Below are 19457 nucleotides of genomic sequence, written 5' to 3'. Positions count from 1 at the left end.
AAACGTCACAGTATTTTTCCAGTGGTCATCACCGTATGGAAGAAAGAAAAACACTCTGATGTCTTGTTAATCTTTTCAAGTTTATTTAAAACCTTTCTTTAAAATTTAGTAACAGTTAATACATTGAATAAAAACTGAGTAAAAAAAACTTCCAAAGGAAATTAAATATTCAACTTGATTTTAAACCAAACAAAGAAAAATAAAAATGAAATAATTGTAAAGAAGAAAGAATGGTTGCAACACTACAGAAAAAAAATGTTTTGAATAATGACAAGCCATTAACTATTTGGTAGAATTTTGAGAAGAAATTAGCAGAAATTTAGACATATAGATAAAAAAACACAAATAAATGGTTAATTTTAATTCCAGATTCTGTAAAGCAGTTATTGACACCCTAGAATTTTGGCTGCTGTAATAAAAGTTGACGGTAGATGGCAGTGATGCGCCGTTTTGCACCTAATCCCCGGTAAAACGTCGGTAGAGGAAGTCAGCCAACGTCTAAATGATTTAGACGTCAAATCAGCGTCAAAAATGTCCCGTAGGACTTAGCTTCACGGCTAATAACCCGCCGTTGGTTTTTGATTTTCTTTTACTTTGGGTTTGTTTTGGTTACCTGGCTTTTGTCCTACATGGAGTCCGAGAGTTTGCCATGAAACTCCGGGTGCAGAATGACAGGTGAGCTGGAGCTGAAAGCAGCCAGAGAGCGGACGTTGGTCTGAAGGGCTAACGGCTAGCTCCGTCAGCGAAGGAATGCATCCGCTGTCATCTGTCACGAAGTCTTTCGAGCTGACTGGACTTTCGAGCGGCGAACCTGCGTTTCCTCTGCTGTTTTTGTTCCTTTAGCCGTGATAAATTGTCGTCAGTCTCCCTTAAAAGGTTCAACAGACCTGAAGTTAGCTTAATGTGTCAATACTGTTTCCGAACAGTTAGGTGTTCAAGACTTTTGCATAACCACAACGTCTGAAAAATAAAGGATTAGCCGTAATGTTCTCGTCACTGATAAAAAGGTCACATTCTTTTGTACACCTGTCGTGTTTAGAACCAGACAAAAACAGCTTAAGGAAAGAGAAGAAAAATATTCATTAGGAAAGAAAAATGACAACAACCTTTGAGGACAAAACAAAAAAGTCTTTGTATGGTGTCAGGTTGTGGAATAACATGGAGGAAAGTGGGAAAATTAGTTAAAAAAACATTTAACACACACACACACAAATATTATTAATAATAGGAATTTTGGTAAAAGTATGAAGTGAGAATCCTAATGGGACAATGAACAAACAATCATGACTGTTGTCATGGTAACGTGATGCTTTTTCCCCGCTTTGATTCTTTTGTGTTCATGTGAAAATGATTGTACGATTAATGCATATAAATGTATGCATACAATATAGTAAGATGTGTGTGTTTGTGTGTAAGGGGGGTGTTAAGATTTTTCTTCTACCCACTCCTTTTTCAAACGCTTTCTCTTTAAAGACCCACTCCAATACAAAATGGTGTATTTGGTGTTTTAACATGTTCTTGTAGCATCTTGTGGATGATGGGGGACATATATAAGGAAAATGACAATTAAAAAAGCTTTTTTTTTTTTTTTTTAGTATTTCTTTATTCAAATTGTTGTGAATCTGGAGAAGAAAAAAATGCCTCTGGAAAAAGCTTGTAGTTGTTCCGAAGAAACTACAGTCGGCAGCCACAAGCTTCCTGCTCTGCTCCATTCTGATACATTCACTTATAGACAAATAGATCCATGAACGTCTTTGTTTTCCTCATCTGAGTTGGAATCTAGATCAAACCTGTACGGCTGGATAGCTCCAATATTGCTCTCAATTTGTGTTGCACCAATTTGTTGTTATTTTTTGTCTAAAAACTGCATAATTATAATTATAAACAATTGGGAATGCTTTCATAATAGATCAAAAGATGATCAGTGTGGGTCATGTTTAACTAATTTATTTAGTTTTTTACAATAAAAGGATATCAATCAAACTTATTTTTTGTGTTTTCGTGTGCTGTGTTTGTGTCCCCAAAGGAATTCCAGAGGAAAAGTGAAACTCAGAGAGTCCTGCACGGTAATGCAGCCTTCCTCTGTTGACGGAGGGGTTCAGACAGGAAATGGTTTATCCCTAACTTTGCAACCTGAGCTGCTCACCAGGACTCCGGGCGCCTCTGCTGCCGCCACCGCCACTCCGGACAAGTCCGGCGGCGAAGTGCATGTTTCCATGACTGGAGGAGAGTCTGGTGGAGGCGCGTCGTCCAGGAGATCTCGGGCCCACTCCCACAGCCACTCGCATTCGCACAGACACGATCAGGGTGCGCCTCGCTCCACCTCAGAACATGAGCTTGATGCTCCAGACTCCGATCCGGACTCCGGAGAGCCCAGCAGCTCCCTGTCCGATCTTCGCTGTCTCTTCCGCTGGATTCAAAGGAGTCTTCCTTTCCTGGTTATCCTGTGTGCTAAACTAGTCGTCCAGCATGTTCTAGGTAAGGACAGATAGCTGTTATCCCAAATATCAACTCAAAACAGCATTTATAATCTTTTTTTTTTATATTTACCAGGGTTAGCAGTTGGGGTTGGCCTCTTTACAACCTTTTTATATGTCAACAAAAACATTCAGATTCAAGCATTTCTTCAGGTTAGTTGAACTTATGAACAATGGTTGATGTGGTGCAGATGTTTCCTAAACTTGACCGTGTGCATCTTTAGGATCGTCATTCGAAGCTGCAGTGTGCGTGGCTGATTGTCTTCTTGTCCTCCTCCACCCTCCTGCTTTACTACACCTTTCTCCCAGAGAAACTTTACCAATGGTAAGAGCCAGCTCACGCGACATATATTTGAATGTTTTTTATACACAGTCGTAGAAAACGCCAACAGAACCTGAAGGAAAACCTGGGGCAGAGTTTGTTGTTATTGATAAAGAACAGATCTGTGTTCATCTCTTTCTGCTGTAGTTCTGAATGAAAAGGATTGAAAATATTAAGATTAACAGAAAATGATGTTCATCACACAAGTCTCACAGCAGCCAGAAATGCATAATAAAGAAGAAAAAAACATATATAAATTGCACTTTTGGGAGAAAAGATGCGTCAGAACTAATCCACCAAGCCCGGCGTAATATTGCGTCCACATTGAACGCGAGCGTCCTCTGCCGCCGTCGATGGACATCTAATTCGATGCGCAATGCTTATCCAAAAATGTCTCCATGAACGTGACGCTCCAGATGCGAATGGAGAAGCTCCCATCATGTTTTAGCCTCATCTGTGCATGAAGACACAGATGCAGTTGAGAGATCAGGTTAATTTATTTTGAGCTCTACAAAATCATCGGTAATCACGTCTCCATGTCTCGATTCGTGAGATCCTTCTGTCTTTTTTTCTTTTCTTCTGCCGATTGTTACCTTCTTCACTGCAGAGGCTGCGCCTTAATGACGGCCGCTTTCGGCGGTACTTCCGTGTCTCTCCGTTTGATGACCTGCAGTCCCGCATTAGTCCGTGAACAGGAAAAAGTATAAACTGGAATAAATTTGTCTGGATGCAAATGAGAAGAATATTATAAAGTTCAGGAGAACGCTCAGATTCTCCTCCATGTCTGTCAAATCAAACAAATCCCTTTATGCATTTGACCAATCGGATGGAGCCTTTTATGTAGACAAAGGTCGTTTGAAGTATAATTTAAGCTATGTTGACTCTTATTTAAACTGTTGCAGCAAAATAGAATTTATGTATTTAGTTGTTTTGCTATTTGTTCATGTGTCACAAGTTTTATCGTCATCGCAATATTGATCACTAATAACACAAGTTTTCCTTGTATAGTGCAGCCCTACTGGGAATAATATCCAATCAGCTCCATTCCAGTTAAACTGAGTCCTATTTTTCTTCTAGCCTCATCCTCCTGAACCCAGCCATCCACCCACTGGGTTTCTGGGAGGTTCTTTGGGCGGTCGGCATCACCAACTTCATAATAAAGTTTATTTTTATGGGGATTAAGTGCCTAATCTTGCTGCTGCCCTCCTCATTGGTGACCCACAGCACTCAGGTATGAGGGGCCCATTTCTGTGTTCAGTGTTTTTCAGTCGTCGTCTGAAGTTGCTTTCTGTCGTCAGGCCAGGGGGCTGATGCTGTCTGAGGAGCTGGGTCAAGTGCACCAGGCCGTGGCTCCGGTTCCTCTGTGGTTCCGCTACCTGGTCACCGTTCAAGAGACCGACGGTCCTGCTGGGCTCACACTGGGTATCCTGCTCGCTCTGGTCTACCTCATTTTGAAAGTAATCCCACCAACAAATCCAGTAGTTGTGCTGCTGTAAACACGTTAACCAGAAAGACTTTCCTTTATTAGCTTTTAGGACTGTACAGCCAGTGGACGTCTGTATTAAAAACTGTCAGGATTTTCCTAGCGGGTGAGGTGAGTGGAAACCATCTTGTTAGTTAAGCCGGGATTGCTCAGGCGTCCGCCTGCACTGAAGGCTCTTTTTCTTCTGTCTTAGGGTACGGGGACTCCAGCAACCAGAAGTCAGTGTAGTGACGCTGGAAACGCCTGTCCCATCTGTCAGGGAGAGTTCAGAAGTCCACAAGCTCTGCTCTGCCAGGTAAAACCACATAGCAGAGCGTTACACAGGAGCAGAGTGTCCTGTCTCATCTGGAGGCCTTTAGGGCTTCAAGAAGGCTCAAACATGTGAGAAGTGAAGTTTAACAGCTCGTCCCTTTGAAGACACTGGAACAGGGGACTGTTGCAGCACCATAGCCACGTTATTGTCAAGCTGTGTTTGAAAAGAACAAAAGAATAGCGGTCTGCAGTTTTATCAGGATGTTCTCGTCCTTTCCAGCTCTTTAAATATAGCCTCACATTGCAGCGTTTGAATAAGCAACATCAAGATAAAAGCCAGGAAACTCTGTAAGCAGTCGGGACAGGTTGGTGGTGTTCACGACGCCGAGGAGGATTTCTGCAACTTCAGGAGACTTTTGTTCAAGTCAGGCTAAAAGATGACAAGATATTTGTTAAGAAAAAGAAAATAAACGGAAGAATAATGACTGTCTGTCTGTTAAAGATGATGATAAATGAAAAACAGAAGCCTCAGCAGCTGAGGGTCCAAACCCTGCAGAGGTGAAGACGTACTTTTCATTTTTCCAAACGACCCACTTTCATTTGGATTCTAAGGTTTTATTATTGTTTCTGCTTGAAAACCAACTTCAATGAAAATTTTTAACGTGTTTTTGTAGAATTTGTCTGACGATGGAGGACATATATTAAGGAAAGGGAAGCTTTAAATTACATTTCTGAGTATTTCTTCTGCTCCTTTTTTATTTTTCTTTCATTTTCTCCTGTCCAGCAGCTGAGCAAACAGTTTAGAGCTGAAGGCCTCTTGTGTTGGTCATATTTACTGTCACAATAGGGGGTTATGAATCAGACACATGACAAGTATATTTGTATAAACCCCTTTTGTATTTGAGGCTAAACTTTATGTATATTAATTATGTTTGAATACCTCTTTTTTTTATGCTGGACCGGACAGAAAAGAAGAAGAAAGTGGGATGTTAGAGATGGGCGGGAGGGTGGTAAGGGTATTAACGAAAGGGTGGGGGGTGAGAAAGCACCAGGATGCTGGAGGTTTATCATTACAACTGTCAGGTGTATGTGTTAGTCAAAAGGGGCGGAGCTTGTCCACACACACACTTAAAATATTACTGACATCCCGTTGGCTTGAAAAATCTTTAAATATTGCTCTGCAGTTTTGTTGCAGCGCTAATGTTAGGTCGGGGATGTGAACTAACCTGGTGACGGACAGTGGTCCCGCCCACAAATCAGAGGCAAATCTCTAATGAATGCTGTCATTCTGTAGAAACTATTGTCCTAAAAATGACACGCTTTAAATTTGGGCTCAAAGCAGCGTAATCCCAAACTATAAATCCACTGTGAACACTGAAAACGAATCAAAAGATGATGGGAGTTGGTGTTTAGCAGGCGACCATCTCCCTCTTCTCCGTTGAAGTCACCTTCTAACCTGCCTTTGCTTCTCCGCAGCACATCTTCTGCGCCGAATGCATCACCCTGTGGTTTAACCGGGAGAAGAGCTGCCCCCTGTGCCGCACCGTCATCACAGAGAAGGTCTACAAGTGGAGGGACGGCGCCACGTCTCCACACCTGCAGATTTATTGAAGCATCAGAGCACAGGTGTCATGTTACGGCAGGTACACTGTTTAAGTGATTAGCTAAGGGCTGGGCCCTCTGAGGGCCAAACAGTAGGATCCCTGAAGTTTGCACAAAATATTTGTTTGATTTACTTTCACCTCCAAGTACTTTTTTTCCCCAACATCTACTTTCTTTCATGTTCTAGTTTAATTAGTATCACAAAGTTCACGTTTCTCACCAGAAGGGCAGTTGTTGTGCTGCCCTGGTTTTTTAGTTATGAGTATAATGGAATAGAAGTATTTTCAAGAGATTTTCGTGTTATGCGCCTGAACAAGTTCTGTCCCAACCAGTGTTTATGATTTTTTTTTTCCTTTCTTGTGGGGGGTAAATACTTTTACACAGATGCAGGAGTTTTGTAACTTCCACATTTTTCACCACTTAAAGAGAAAATGGCGAATTGTGATCGACACTCCAATTATTTTTGTATTCCGATTTAGCTTTAAAGTTGTTTATGTAAGAACCAAAGACCGGGATCTATTTTCTGTATGCAGATTTCACTTTTATTCATAAACTTTCTGAATAAAGAATTACAGTTTGGATTACAGTCCGGGTGGAATCATCTCAGTGCTGAACCGAAGCCTCCAGCATCAAAACACCTTCTGCTGTCCGGAGACATCGCTGTCATTTAGAAACATCATCAGTCCTTTAAGGTGTTTATGTCCGTGTCATTATGTACATACGATTATTCCTTAGTTGCCCTCTGTGAATGGGGAACATCAACAGGTATAAAGTGTAAACCCCAACCAAGTTTGATCCCTTTTGTTTTGAAGCATCGTTCTGAGTGTGGAGGTATCAATCCATCACTCAGTTTCTGCCTCCCTTCACTTTAATTTACATCTAACTGTACACTGCAACCAAAGGCACGACTCCCACTGCTCTCTGCCTCAAGCCCTGCAGAACGACGACACACTGACCCGTCGTCTGAGAGGAAACATGGCACAAAATAAATACTCTCATTCCAGCCCATTTTAAATAAACAAACAAATCTGAGGTTTTAAGACATTAAATTACACTGTACATGATTATTACGACGAATCAGGAGACATTCTGCTGCATTATCCCATCAACACTACATAAATACATTATTTGCATAGTGTGCTTGATGCAGTGGAAGCACAGTGGCACCAGGAATAAATAAAACTCCGGGACAAGGAGTGAGCCTTCAGAATGAAATAAAAGAATCGCTCTAAAATGGTTTTTAAAAAGTCAGGAACGCTCCAAACTTTCCCCATAATCACTCATCTCTTCAGCTGCTTTCAAACTTTTGGTCTACGTTTCAGGAATAATCAGTTCTCGTTTGACGTTTCCAGTTATATCTGCGTGTGTGGCCTCACTCCAGAACCTCATACAGCAGTTTCACAGCCTCTCAGGTTCTGCTCAGTGGTCCGCCCGTATTGTACCAGTCCAGCGCCAACACGCAAAACACAAATGCAGCTTGAGAGGACTTGGTCTGCAGCCGTTCTCCGTCCAGGAGACTAAAGATCCCGTAAAGAACGCATCAGGAGTGTCTACATTCAAAACAAAGCGTGTACATTCATCTGAGGGAAGCCGTGTTGGCATTTGGTCGTGACTGGGATGAAACGCTCAACTCAAACTTCACTGACGGTATGATGACTTCTCATCCGTCAGTCTGGTTCCGCCTCCTACTCGAACACGCCCCACGGCGAAGGCAGCGCGACTGTCTGTTCTTTGATAGGTTAAAAAACCAAAAGGCCTGCGGACACAGTCCACTGTTCCTCAGATGAACCGTCTGTAAACAAAAAACTCTCAGAGCACCAGAAAATCATAATAATGCCAGGTCACATGACACCTCGTTTTCCAAACCGACTTCACGTCTCATCAGGAGTCAGACTTGATTAGCTGATTATTCATGCTGAGCTCAGGAGGCCAGGTGGGCGAAAAAGGGGCTTTGGAGGCCAAGGAGGTGAAGGCGCTGCTGGAGGAGCTGGTGATCAGCATCAGTCAGTCACATTTTAAAAAACATTTTCTACAGGCGTTGGAAAGGAAAACTATAAAAAACAGGGACAGCAATTGAAAGAGAGCTATAGCAGGCCAAAGGTCATAGGTTCATCCGCAGGTGCTCGGGCCGCTTGGAGTTCATAGGGTAGGCCTGCTTCTTAAAGGGCCCGGCTTGGATGCCTGAGGGTGGCCTGATGGGAAGTGGGGCAGACACCTCGGAGGTGCAGCTGCTGCTCGTGTCCATTTGCTCCACTCCCGACACCTCCATAGGGTGCTCCCCGGAGCCGGGGCAAACGGTGGAAGGATTGCCCGAAGGCAGCGGCCCTCGGAGCCAGGAGTCCCCCCCAGAAAACTTCAAGGGACTGTGGAAGAGGAGAAAAAGTTCATCGCTTCAGCACATTTCTGAGGATGCAGCCGGACTTTCATGAGGTCACATTATAGGCGTTACTCTTGCATCATTTTTGGCAGTCTGAACAGTCCAAATGCCATGAAATTGAACACTTCCTGGGCTCAAAATCACATACTTTTGAAATGTGACCCAAGTTCTGTGTGACATCACCGTTACCCAGCGCTCATCATTATTTTTTACTGGCAGAACTTTCCCTAACACAACAGCAGAGTTGTGTTTGTTTTACCCTCACTAAAAAAAAAACCTTCCAGGCTAGCTGTCTCTGTCTTTTCTGGTATCCTTTCACACACAAGAAGACATCAGGATGTTGGTGAACGCTGCACCTTCATTTAAGACCCACTCCAATGAAAATCCTGTTTTTTTTTTTTTTTTAGCACATCTTTGTGGCGGATTTACTCCACTACAACAGTCCCGCCCACAACTCAGAGGTGAATTTCTAATGTGCTCCTGCCACTCTGCACGAACAATGTCCTAGATAATGACACAGGTTTTTAGATTTTTTGGCTAAAAACAGCATCATAATTAAAAAAAGACCACTGGGAACACTTTTAGAATAGATCCAAAGATGACTGGAGTGGGACTTTAAACATCGTTCAGGGATTCAAGTAACAGTTTCCTGGAAATTCAGGTTTCATGTCTTAAATAAAAAAGCCTCTGGATGAAAAGATGTCCCTGACAGGTGATGGAGGTGTGTGGAGTCCTGAGCATGTGAATGAATGAGCGCCGGCGACCAGGTGTGCCCCCAGAAACCACTGCATGCAATCACAGAATGTGTCTAACAACAGTTATCAACGTATGTAAAAGGCCTGTAACAAGGCTCCAGTCTGTTCTTGTATACGGTCAATGGAGCAGACTGGAGAATTGTTATCGGTTACAGCAGGGGTGGGCAAACTTTTTGACTTGTGGGCCGCATAGTGTTCTAAAATTTAACACAAGGGCTGGAGCAGGAGCAGATGCGTAGGGTTTAGGAAATCAACCTCATAAAAGAAAGAAAAAACAAAAAGCACACATTAATTTTGATTGACATTTGATGAGTAAACTTCAAAACAGAACATTTCGGGGGTTTTATTTCAAAACTGTGGCCTTTATTCTCATTTTAGTACCAATTGCACCAATTGGTTGATGCCCCTCAAGGAAAAATGCTAAATGCTGCATTCATGTGCTGTTGGAATGATCAGAAAAACAACTTTCCAATTTGGAAAAACAGCATGAAGGTCAGAAAAAACAAATCCTCCATTAACACATGAATGCAAAATAACTATTAAATAATTATTTGAAGACACCAGAATTATAGGGAAAAATAAAACATTAATAAGGATTATCAAGATAATCTATTCCAGCTAGACGGGCCTAATTAAATAGTTTAATGGGCCGCATGTGGCCCCCGGGCCGTATTTTGCCCACCCCTGGGTTACAGTCTGCAATTGACTGTATACAAGAGCTGGACCGAGTAAGCCGTGTAAGAGTGATGCCACAGACAGTTTATGAACGGCAGACGTCAACAGTAAGCAGTGATTGGTTCACGTCGGTCTAAGTCAAGGTTTCTATGGCAACCATTATTGCCAATCAGGAGTGAGCTGTTGGAAGGCCACACCCCTACCACTTGAAAGAGGGCTCGGGAGAACCTGTCAATCAAACATTTGGAACATGAGACCACAAACTTTTATTGAGGCGCCTGAAAATATATATTTTTAAGAACGTGTTAAAAAATGTATCCGAGCCAGAATGATTATTCCGACCAATAGAATGACTGAGTCTAAGACTTAAATCTATGGAAATTTGGCTTCTTGGAGACAGCAGGTACTTCCTGTTTGGAACTCAAGAGGAAAGGGGTCACTCAGTCCAGTTCTTACATACAGTCAATGGTTTGGACATCCAGTTACTGATGTCAAATAAAAATACTTTGAATAAAATAAGAAACACTAATATTTCTAAACTCCTTGGTGTTATTACTAAACGAGAAAACTTTTGTTTTACTCAGATTGAAAGAAAAGTGTTGGCGGTATCTAAGAAACATGGAGAGAGGTTCCTACTGTCAGAACAGAGTCCTGCTTGTTTACGTCTTGACTGAACAGCTGTTGCACCTTTGGAAACAAAAACTCCATTCTGACGAGGTTCCTGGGCGTCAATCAGGCTACACTCACACGATCAGCACCGATACGACTCAACAGAACCAGAATGACCACAAAAAACAAAAGAAAACCAGCATGGTGTTACCTCAAAAGGGTTCTGGGGCTTCCAGGGAACTTCCGCGGTGAACGGAGCTTTGGCTCGAAGGAGAACTTCTCTTTGACATTTTCCAGCACAGATGGGGCGACATATGTGAAGCCCTGGGTTAAAGACGGGGACAAAACAAACAACAAAAAAAAGGCTTTAAAGACTTTATTTTTTCCAAAACAACTCCCAGCTGGTTAGGAGCGATAAAGTGCTGAGTAAAGCACAGTGTGCTGTGTGGCGGGTGAGTGAGACTTCCAGGAATCTAATCCAAGCAGATGGAATCGATTAACTGATTCCAGTAACACCCACTAGCTCAGAAAATAATCCAAAACAACATTTTCTCCAGAAATGACCTTCACTTGATCTGCAGTTCAAACACGAGCACAGGAGCAGACGTCTGTGGACAAAAAGGGTTTCCCCCGGTTTTAAATCAGAAACACAAATAAAGTTCTTTACTAGCCTTTTACGAAGGTGTGCAAGTTCTCACATTCTATGTTACAAGTTCTCACATTAAATCTACACATGCGTTCTTTTTGGAGCATATTTACCTTAATGCCTTTTGATAAAAATCTGTTGGACATTTAAAGGAGTTTTTTTGTTTGCATTGACACTGTAGATTCTGAATTGTTCCCTTGTGGTTTTGCTGTTTAGCATTTTTTTGATCTGCACCCTGAGTGACTGTAGACCTTTCTCAATCAATCCCCTGCATCCAATGCATTCAGTTTGCTAAATCCATACAAATCTTTGATTGCGATCAGATCTTTGTTTTCATTTCTATAATCCAGGACTTATTTTCTAAGAAGGTTTGAACATTGAGAGTTTAAACAAGAGAGAAATGTGTGAAAATCTTCCTGTCTGTCTGAGAAACGTGTAGTGAGGAGTTTTACAGCTTTAAAACATCTGTCATTCCTCTTCACAGATTTCACGGCGGGTTATTTTTAGAACGTTATCACTACAAAAATTGTGGAAACACTCGTTTTTTTCCTGATTCCTCCTGGATTAGCACAGCTACGCACTTCACACATTCTTAGCAAAGAAACAAAACCAACATTTGTTGGGCTGCAAGAAAAAATCGGTGACTGAAGCCCTGTGTTTTCCTGTTCCTGTCACAGTCTGGATTGCAGGTCATTTTGTGGACGTGAAGAAACGACCTCTGGCAGCAGTCAGAGATGCGTGTAGCAGTAAATCTGTGGATCTGTGATCTGTGCCACTAAAGCATCTGCAGCCCAGCTCGTGATGGTGCAGATCCCCCTGCGAGGGGGAAGATGGAGGATTTGGAGATGCCATTGACAGAAAAAACGGTTACCGTATTTTCCGGACTATAAGTCGCACCGGAGTATAAGTCGCACCAGCCCAAAAATGCATTATAAAGTAGAAAAAAACACAGATAAGTCGCACTGGACTATAAGTCGCATTTTAACTTTCACAACCTTATATGACACAATCATAGCAGACTGTTTATCTAATAATTTCACAGAATTTTTTTTAAAACTTATTTATTTATTCTTTTCATGAAGCATCATTGGCCAAATAATACTCTGTTTTCATCCTGTATTTGTAGAAACAGTTGTCATTTTTATTGCATTTCTGAATCTATGAAATCATTGGAAAATAGAATATTATGTTCTTAGCCTTCAAGATCTTATTGTAAAAAAAAGTTTGCTGATTCTCTGAATCACTTAACATACTCTTAACACTTAACATACTTCATACATCAAATTGACCCAAGAACATCATCTCTGTTCCTCACAAATGAACATAACAGGAGGGTTAACAATGTATTTATTTCAATTTATTTCTAATATAAGTCGCTGCGGAGTATAAGTCGCACCCCTTGCCAAACTATGAAAAAAAGGGCGACTTATAGTCCGGAAAATACGGTAATATGACCAATAGAATAACTGAGTATTAGCTGTTTATTTCTCCGTGGGATTTTGGCGTCTTGGAACCAGCGGATACTTTTTATTTGGAACACCAGGGGGTCCAGTTCTCATATGGAGTCAATGGTAGATGCTACTAAAACACCTACCAGGAAGACTTGATTAGCGCTTTCGCTGAGTGTGGAGTCGTCAGGACTGTCTACTGGAGTCTGGCTGGTGAACTTGGAGTCAAACTGGCTCACATCATCAGCTGATTGCTGGGGGGGGGGGAAAGACAGTTATGGGGTCAGATGAGGCAGTTTGATCACAAATGATCCTGTGAGACACCTGCTGCGTACAGAGCAGACTTACGAGAAACGGTTTGAAGGGAGGTTCTACTTTGCGAGCGAGGAGGTCGTCCCAGTTTATATGCCGGAAGAACGGGTGGACCTGAAACCCACCAGCATCCACACATGTCCTCATTGCATTCCTGTCCTGACACAGCATCTATGCAGATTCGGTTTAGTACCTGAACTTCGGCAGCATCTCCTGGTCCGCCTCCAAGTCGTGATGAGGCACTTCGTTTCAGCAGCTGCAAGAAGGATATTCGCTGAGCACCAAAGCCTTTCCAGATACTTCAAAAAACCCAGAACAGCAGCGGCAGGAGGAGCAGATCTAAAGCGGTCACCTTCTTTAGGAGGTCCCTGGCTTCTTGTGTGAGGTAAGGTGGAAGGCTGAGTTTGCATTTTAGGATTTTGTCAATCGTCTTCTTTCTGTTTTCGCCTGTGAATGGAGGCTAAAGGTGCAGGAACAAGGGTTTAGCTGTGGGGAGTATGAGGTTAGCTCGACACAGGACTTCATCAGGTATACTTACAGCTCCTGTCAGCATGTCGTACATGAGAGCTCCCAGGCTCCACCAGTCCACGGCCCGGTTGTGTCCGCTCCTCATTAAGATCTCTGGGGCCCTGAGTATGGAAAGAGGTGACGCTGTGAGACAGGGTGGACACATGTAAACCTCAACTTTGATGAACTTGTGCCGTACATGTACTCGATGGTGCCACAGAAGGTGTGAGTGACTGTTCCATCATGGATGGACTCTTTGCACAAACCAAAGTCTGTCAGCTTCACGTGTCCTAAAGGGAAGAAACAAGTAACTATGAGGAAAAATGGAAAAATCTAGGATGTGAAAGAGTTAGGCTGTTCTTAAAAGTATTCTTGTCCATACCGCTGTCGTTGAGCATGATGTTCTCTGGCTTCAGGTCTCTGTAGATGATGCCTTTCTGGTGCAGATGACCCAGAGCCATTGAGATTTCAGCCAGATAAAAACTGCCACCAGAAAACCAAACATGACATGATTTTCAGCTCCAACAGCTCCAACATGTTTTCCTTTCCAGATTTGCAGACCGTTGTATTGATTTTGGATTGAAGAAAGCAGTTTGCCAACACCCGTGCTGAACATTGCAGCCCAAATCGGCTGCAAATCCGCGCTGGATTAGAAGGTTTTAGAAAGGTTTCTAAAATGCTCCCTTAGCAGGTGAGGCACTCATTACTTTTAATATTCGACTTTCTGAGTGTTGTACACCTTGTTGCTACAGAAATTTTCTCTTTAACATGAATGTTGTAGTGACAGATGAAGTCATGACACAACTGGCTCTTTTCCAGCAACAGCTGAAAAATAACCACCTCTGGTACATATTCACAATTTTTGCCACCTCTGTTTTTGTTAAGGCTAATTCAAATGGCCGTGAGGATAAAGGTGCGTTTGCGCGGCTGTGAGGCAGAGCCGACAGGTTTTTGTTTTTTTTAGCAGTCTCAAATACAGAGTTCCCATAGTTTCTCTTTTTTTATTTTTTTTTATTGTTGTTTCTATCCAAATTCCTCAGGAAGACTAGAGTTCAGGGGGGTTAGGGTTAAAGACATCTGCAGACTGTCAGATGACGAGCACATGATACGTCTGTCGCTACTTCTGTGCCTCTTCTGATGCAGGTTGTTGGAGATAATCAGATGTTTATTTTCACAAAACAAATGACGATGAAGACACTCATTCATTCAGGTGACGTTATCTTGAAGTCAAGTCGTGGAATCTGGACTTTAAGGAAATGTTTCACTTCTTGGATGAGTGGCGTGACTCAACTTTAAGATAGGGACAAACAATATCCATTGACTGTATAACAAAACTGGACTGAGTGATCCCTCCTCCCTGGCGGTCCCAAACAGGAAGTATGCGCTGGTTCCAAGAAGCCAAGATCCCATTAACAGCTGTCGCTCGGTCCTTCTATTGGTCAGAATAGCCATTCTTGCTCTGAAACTTTATTAAACATGTTCGAGAGAATCCTAATTTTTTCTATTTTTTTGTTTTTGTTTATTGCAAGTTTTTCAAATCATAAATCCGATGCCTCATAAAAACTTTGTTGTTTCATATAAAATGTTCAAAGTTCCCCCCTTCCAAGTAGAAGAGGTATGGTCTTCCAACAAGCTCTCTCCATGGAAACTCCATAGCGGTTGCCATAGAAACAATGACTAAGACCCATTCAGACCCATCACTGCTTACTGACATCATCTGGCTCCAACGTTACGGCAATCGTATCACGAAAAAATGATGACTGAAGTGACTTGGTTTGGTTGGATCCGGATGTAAAGCATTCTCACTCAGTCCAGCTCTATTACATAGTCAATGGTTCTAGAGATTATACATCTATGGTCCAAGTTCATCCCAAGCACGGAAGACATCATTGGCCCAGACTATGGACTTCTTTCATGTACGTCTTTTGCATCACAAAGAGATATTGATTCTATTCGTATCCAAGGGTCAAAATGAAGACTCTAAATATTTACAAAAAGAGCAAACGGTCAAGTTTTATTGATTCCGATGAGAGGTGTCAGGCCTCAGTCCTTCAGGGCTGGTGTTGGGATTTCAGAAAACCCTGCCCAATATGTTGCCGATGACCTGAACCAGGTGAGCTGTGCCAACAAGAAACTATCGGGTAAGTGTGGCTGACCAAACAGAGGACACGTCGTAAACTCACCATGCTGTGTCCTCCATGAAGATGCCCTCTCTTTCCAGCTGCATAAAAAGCTCCCCCCCTGCAGGCAATGGAAACCAAAGCGACAAATCAAATGTCACAAAGCAGCAATCCTCCAATCCCTGGCAGGCACAAACTGTTTCTTTGTCCAAAGCGTTTTCAGACAAACGAGAGTCTGCATTACAAGGACCGTACTCACCGCTTAAGTACTCCAGAATGAGGTACAGCTTCCCACCAGTCTGGAAGGCATAAATGAGATCCACAATGAACGGATGCTTCACCTCCTCCAGAATGTTTCTCTCTGCTTTGGTGTGCGCCGTGTCCTTTGCATTGCGCACAATCATGGCCTGGAACAGGACAAACACAATCAGTGTTTAGATAAACGGTGGAAAATATTCAACATCGGTTTATCCTTTGTCTTTCTATACAAAAGTAGACATCAGCTTTTCCCGAAAAAGCTCATTTTTGTCGACAAAATGGATGAGATCGCTCATTTTCTTTAACAACACAGAAGAGAAGAAGATCCTCTCACCTTCTTCAAAACTTTCATGGCGTATATCTTCCCGGAACTGGCTCCTGATACCTTCCGAACCTGAAACACCTGTAAAAATAATACCAGGAAGAGTTCAGACACCTTAAAGACACGTCACACGCAAAACAGAAACACGAGCGGTCAACTGATGACTGCGTCTCACCTGTATGAACTTTTATCAATCAATATAATAATTATAGGCGTATAAAAACAATAAGGCAGAAGATGCCCTGAGGGTTTTGTTCAACTCCCAGCAGACTAAACCACTTGAGTGATTTCTGCTGACTCAGTGGAATCACGCTGGAAATTCACCACAACTTCCTTTGAGAATAAATGTTTTTTTTGGAACCTGGATTCAGCAGAAACGTTTCACCAAGACTTTGAGGAAATGAAAGATTAAATAAATGTTTTTGTTGGTTTTTTTAAAGTCCATAAGATAAGCAGAACTCTTTCATCTTAGCTAACTGTGATGCATTCATAAACTCAGAACGGAGAAGTCGTTAAATGCTCAAAACTTAGGAACTGAAAGAATTTGTTTACTTTCACTATGAACAGAACATTGACCTACATCAGGGGTGGGCAAACTGCGGCCCGTGGGCTGGATCCGGCCCGCCTCCATGTTTGGTCCGGCCCACTGAACAATATCAGAGACCCGTGTTTTGTTTTGTTTTTAATCTGGCCACACGATCAAGACGTGACATTTTATTCCCTCCTTCTGCAGTCTGTGCTCCAACCTGAAACCCTCTAAAAATCTCTGTCAAACAGAACAGAAGACAGTCTTCCCTTTTTTACGTCGCAGTTCATCTTTCCCGGTTTGGCTCATCCTTTTAGAGCAACTATGCTGCATTGTGTCTCCTGTACAGAAACGCGGAGCTCTTCAGATCAGAAATCTGTGATCGATGATCAGATCTTTGTTTTCATTCTAAGATCCTGGACCTAAGTTCTATGAAGGTTTGAGAATTTAAACAAGAGAAAAGGGTGAAAATGTTCATGTCTGTGTGAGAAAGGTGTATTTAGGCAGTGAAGACGAGAAGACGAGGTGAGTTTTACTGCCATAAACGTTTGTAATCAGACTCCGTGGATTTCACCAATCACGGGTTATTTTTAGAACGTAACTCCTGCAATAAACGAGGGAACTCTGTACTGGTAATAGAAATATGCGTAGCTGCAGCAGAAGACATAGAAATTAGCTTTTTCTTTTTAAATAACTACTGGATGAGAAACGGACGTGCAGGACACAGCACAGCTGCGCAAACTGTGAGACGTGAGGCGCTGCAGCCCTCAAAGTCTTTATTAGGATTATGACGGGAGATGATCCACTATTTATCGTTTTTTTTTTATGTATCAGTATATTTTTCCTGAAGTTTTGTCTTTGAAAATCAGAGAGAGTGTCATTTAGTTATTGTTTTATTTCATTAATAGTGTTATTTATTTTATTAAAATGATTATGAATGAATGAAACTTTATTCATATAGCACTTTATAACTCATTGAAGGTACCAAAGGGCTTCAGAATAAAAAAGAGATCTAAAATGGGAACAAAAGTTTTAAACTAAAACTCTAGAATATTCTGTTTTAGAATATAATTTTCAATCCAAATGTTTTCATCTACATTCCATGTTATATCATTCTCACTCCACGCATCTGCTCGTGGTCCGGCCCGTCTATCCAATTTTAGAACCCAATGTGGCCCGCGAGTTAAAATAATTGCCCACCCCTGACCTACATTAAAGTAGGAAATATTGCTCTGAAACAAAGACCTTCACATATCTGATGTTCATGTTAAATTCAAAGCAAAAGAAGAAAAAAAAACCCTGGAAATAAAACTGTCAGCTGTCCCTGAATTCATCGTTTATTTGCTAAACCCCAGTAAGATCCAGAAAAATGAGTATGTCTGTTCACCAGGAGGACATACATTGGAAACACAACAAGCCCTTTATATTTGTTTGGTAAATAGAATTATTTTAAAGCCCATAGAATTATTTTTAATGGCTCCACATCTCAACATTCTCATTTGGTTCCAAGATAAGATAAAGACAAATGCTGACAAACTGCACAACCAAAAGAGAAAGACGTGAAAACGAAATCTAAACATTTTATTTACTAAACATTTCTGAGAAACTCTGCAAAAATACATTTTCCATGCAAACGCCATCTATGTAAAAGGTTTTCTACAGATTAAAGTCGCACTCCGATTATCTATTCTAAAATTGTTCTTAGTGGTCTTTCAATTATGATTTTGCTGTTTTTAGCCAGGTACCTTTCTTTCTTCTTCGGTTCTTTTAGCCAGTTCAGGCTTCCACGGCGAGCGTTAAAAAGTAATAACGCACACTTTGTCGGACATTAACCCTTACACGTTTTGTTTGGTAACAATTTTGTGCAGCACAAAGTTACGTGTCTGTATAAACAAAGGCGGAGCCTCCTGCCCCGCGTACTTCATGGGTGTCAGGCTTCATGGCTACCGGAAAGGTGACAAAGGTTACGTTCACACTCCAGGCTGAAACGACCCAATTCCGATTTTTTTGCCCCTATGCGACCTGTATCTGATCTTTTCATGACAGTCTGAATGACACAGATCCGATCTTTTTAAATGCAACCCAGGCCACTTGGGTATTGTGGTCCTGAATCCGATACGTATCCGATCTTTTCAAATGCGACCGCCGTCTGACCGGCCACGCCACATGAATCCGACCCGTTCGACATCGATACGCTACAAACGTCATCATTCTGCGTTGAAGTAGGCGGGAACGAGAACATAAACATCAACCATAGCGGACGATGCTGCTGAGACCAGTCAGTGGAAGGGAAGCGAGGTCAGCGATTGGATTAAATTTGGGGTGACAGCTCTATTAAGGCCAAACTCAAGAGCTCTTATCGCAACCGGGCGGCTTTTAAAAAGATTTCCAGCTAAATGGCCGAGCGTGGTGTTGAACCTTTCCCACGATTACTTTTTTCCCCCTTTCTGACTGTTGTCAGAAGCACAGGGGACCAAGGCGGATTCCTCTCCGGGGTTCACTTCCCCGTTCGGACCCTTAGATTCTCCAGAGCAGGTTAATAAAGAGTCCATAGCATTTCTTCTGGGGGAAGCTTTCTTTTATTATCGTTCTCCTTCCTCCATAACACAAAACAGAATGCGCACCCCCTCTGCCCCCCTCATTTTCTACATCGCTGCACGCGGTCTTCTCCTTTCTCTTACACACACACGCGCGCCCGGCCCCAACCCATACACATCGCCATTCCACAACAGTGGGTACAGACGATCCTGGCTCCATTGCCTTCTT

General features: G+C 42.2%; 2 protein-coding genes across 4 annotated transcripts in view; one reads left to right on the top strand and one right to left on the bottom strand.

Annotated features, from left to right (window-relative positions):
• The first annotated feature begins 369 nt into the window (after window positions 1-369).
• On the top strand, window positions 370-6722 carry rnft1 (ring finger protein, transmembrane 1). Its single transcript, XM_004076635.5, has 9 exons — window positions 370-675; window positions 2027-2478; window positions 2554-2630; window positions 2702-2802; window positions 3877-4030; window positions 4098-4256; window positions 4328-4393; window positions 4476-4577; window positions 6011-6722. Exons 1-9 carry the CDS (start codon window positions 650-652, stop codon window positions 6143-6145), a joined length of 1272 nt encoding a protein of 423 aa, XP_004076683.1. The 5' UTR covers window positions 370-649; the 3' UTR covers window positions 6146-6722.
• The window catches only part of rps6kb1a (ribosomal protein S6 kinase b, polypeptide 1a), a 20492-nt gene continuing 7690 nt past the window's right edge, over window positions 6656-19457 (bottom strand). For all 3 annotated transcript variants that reach the window (XM_020709068.3, XM_004076634.5, XM_078930439.1), the window contains 12 exons: window positions 16178-16246; window positions 15845-15992; window positions 15649-15706; window positions 13848-13948; window positions 13665-13755; window positions 13497-13587; window positions 13311-13418; window positions 13152-13214; window positions 12995-13072; window positions 12793-12900; window positions 10764-10876; window positions 6656-8499 (listed from right to left, as the gene is read on the bottom strand). In XM_020709068.3, the coding sequence (XP_020564727.1) occupies window positions 8238-8499; window positions 10764-10876; window positions 12793-12900; window positions 12995-13072; window positions 13152-13214; window positions 13311-13418; window positions 13497-13587; window positions 13665-13755; window positions 13848-13948; window positions 15649-15706; window positions 15845-15992; window positions 16178-16246 (1290 nt within the window). In that variant the 3' untranslated portion in view covers window positions 6656-8237. The remainder of the gene's footprint in view (window positions 8500-10763; window positions 10877-12792; window positions 12901-12994; window positions 13073-13151; window positions 13215-13310; window positions 13419-13496; window positions 13588-13664; window positions 13756-13847; window positions 13949-15648; window positions 15707-15844; window positions 15993-16177; window positions 16247-19457) is intronic.

Source organism: Oryzias latipes, chromosome 14, assembly GCF_053564925.1.
Source record: "Oryzias latipes strain Hd-rR chromosome 14, Olatipes_Hd-rR_3.1".
Taxonomy (NCBI): Eukaryota; Metazoa; Chordata; class Actinopteri; order Beloniformes; family Adrianichthyidae; genus Oryzias; species Oryzias latipes.
The sequence above is the reverse complement of the archived record's forward strand: the minus strand, read 5'-3'. Positions and strand labels throughout refer to the sequence as shown.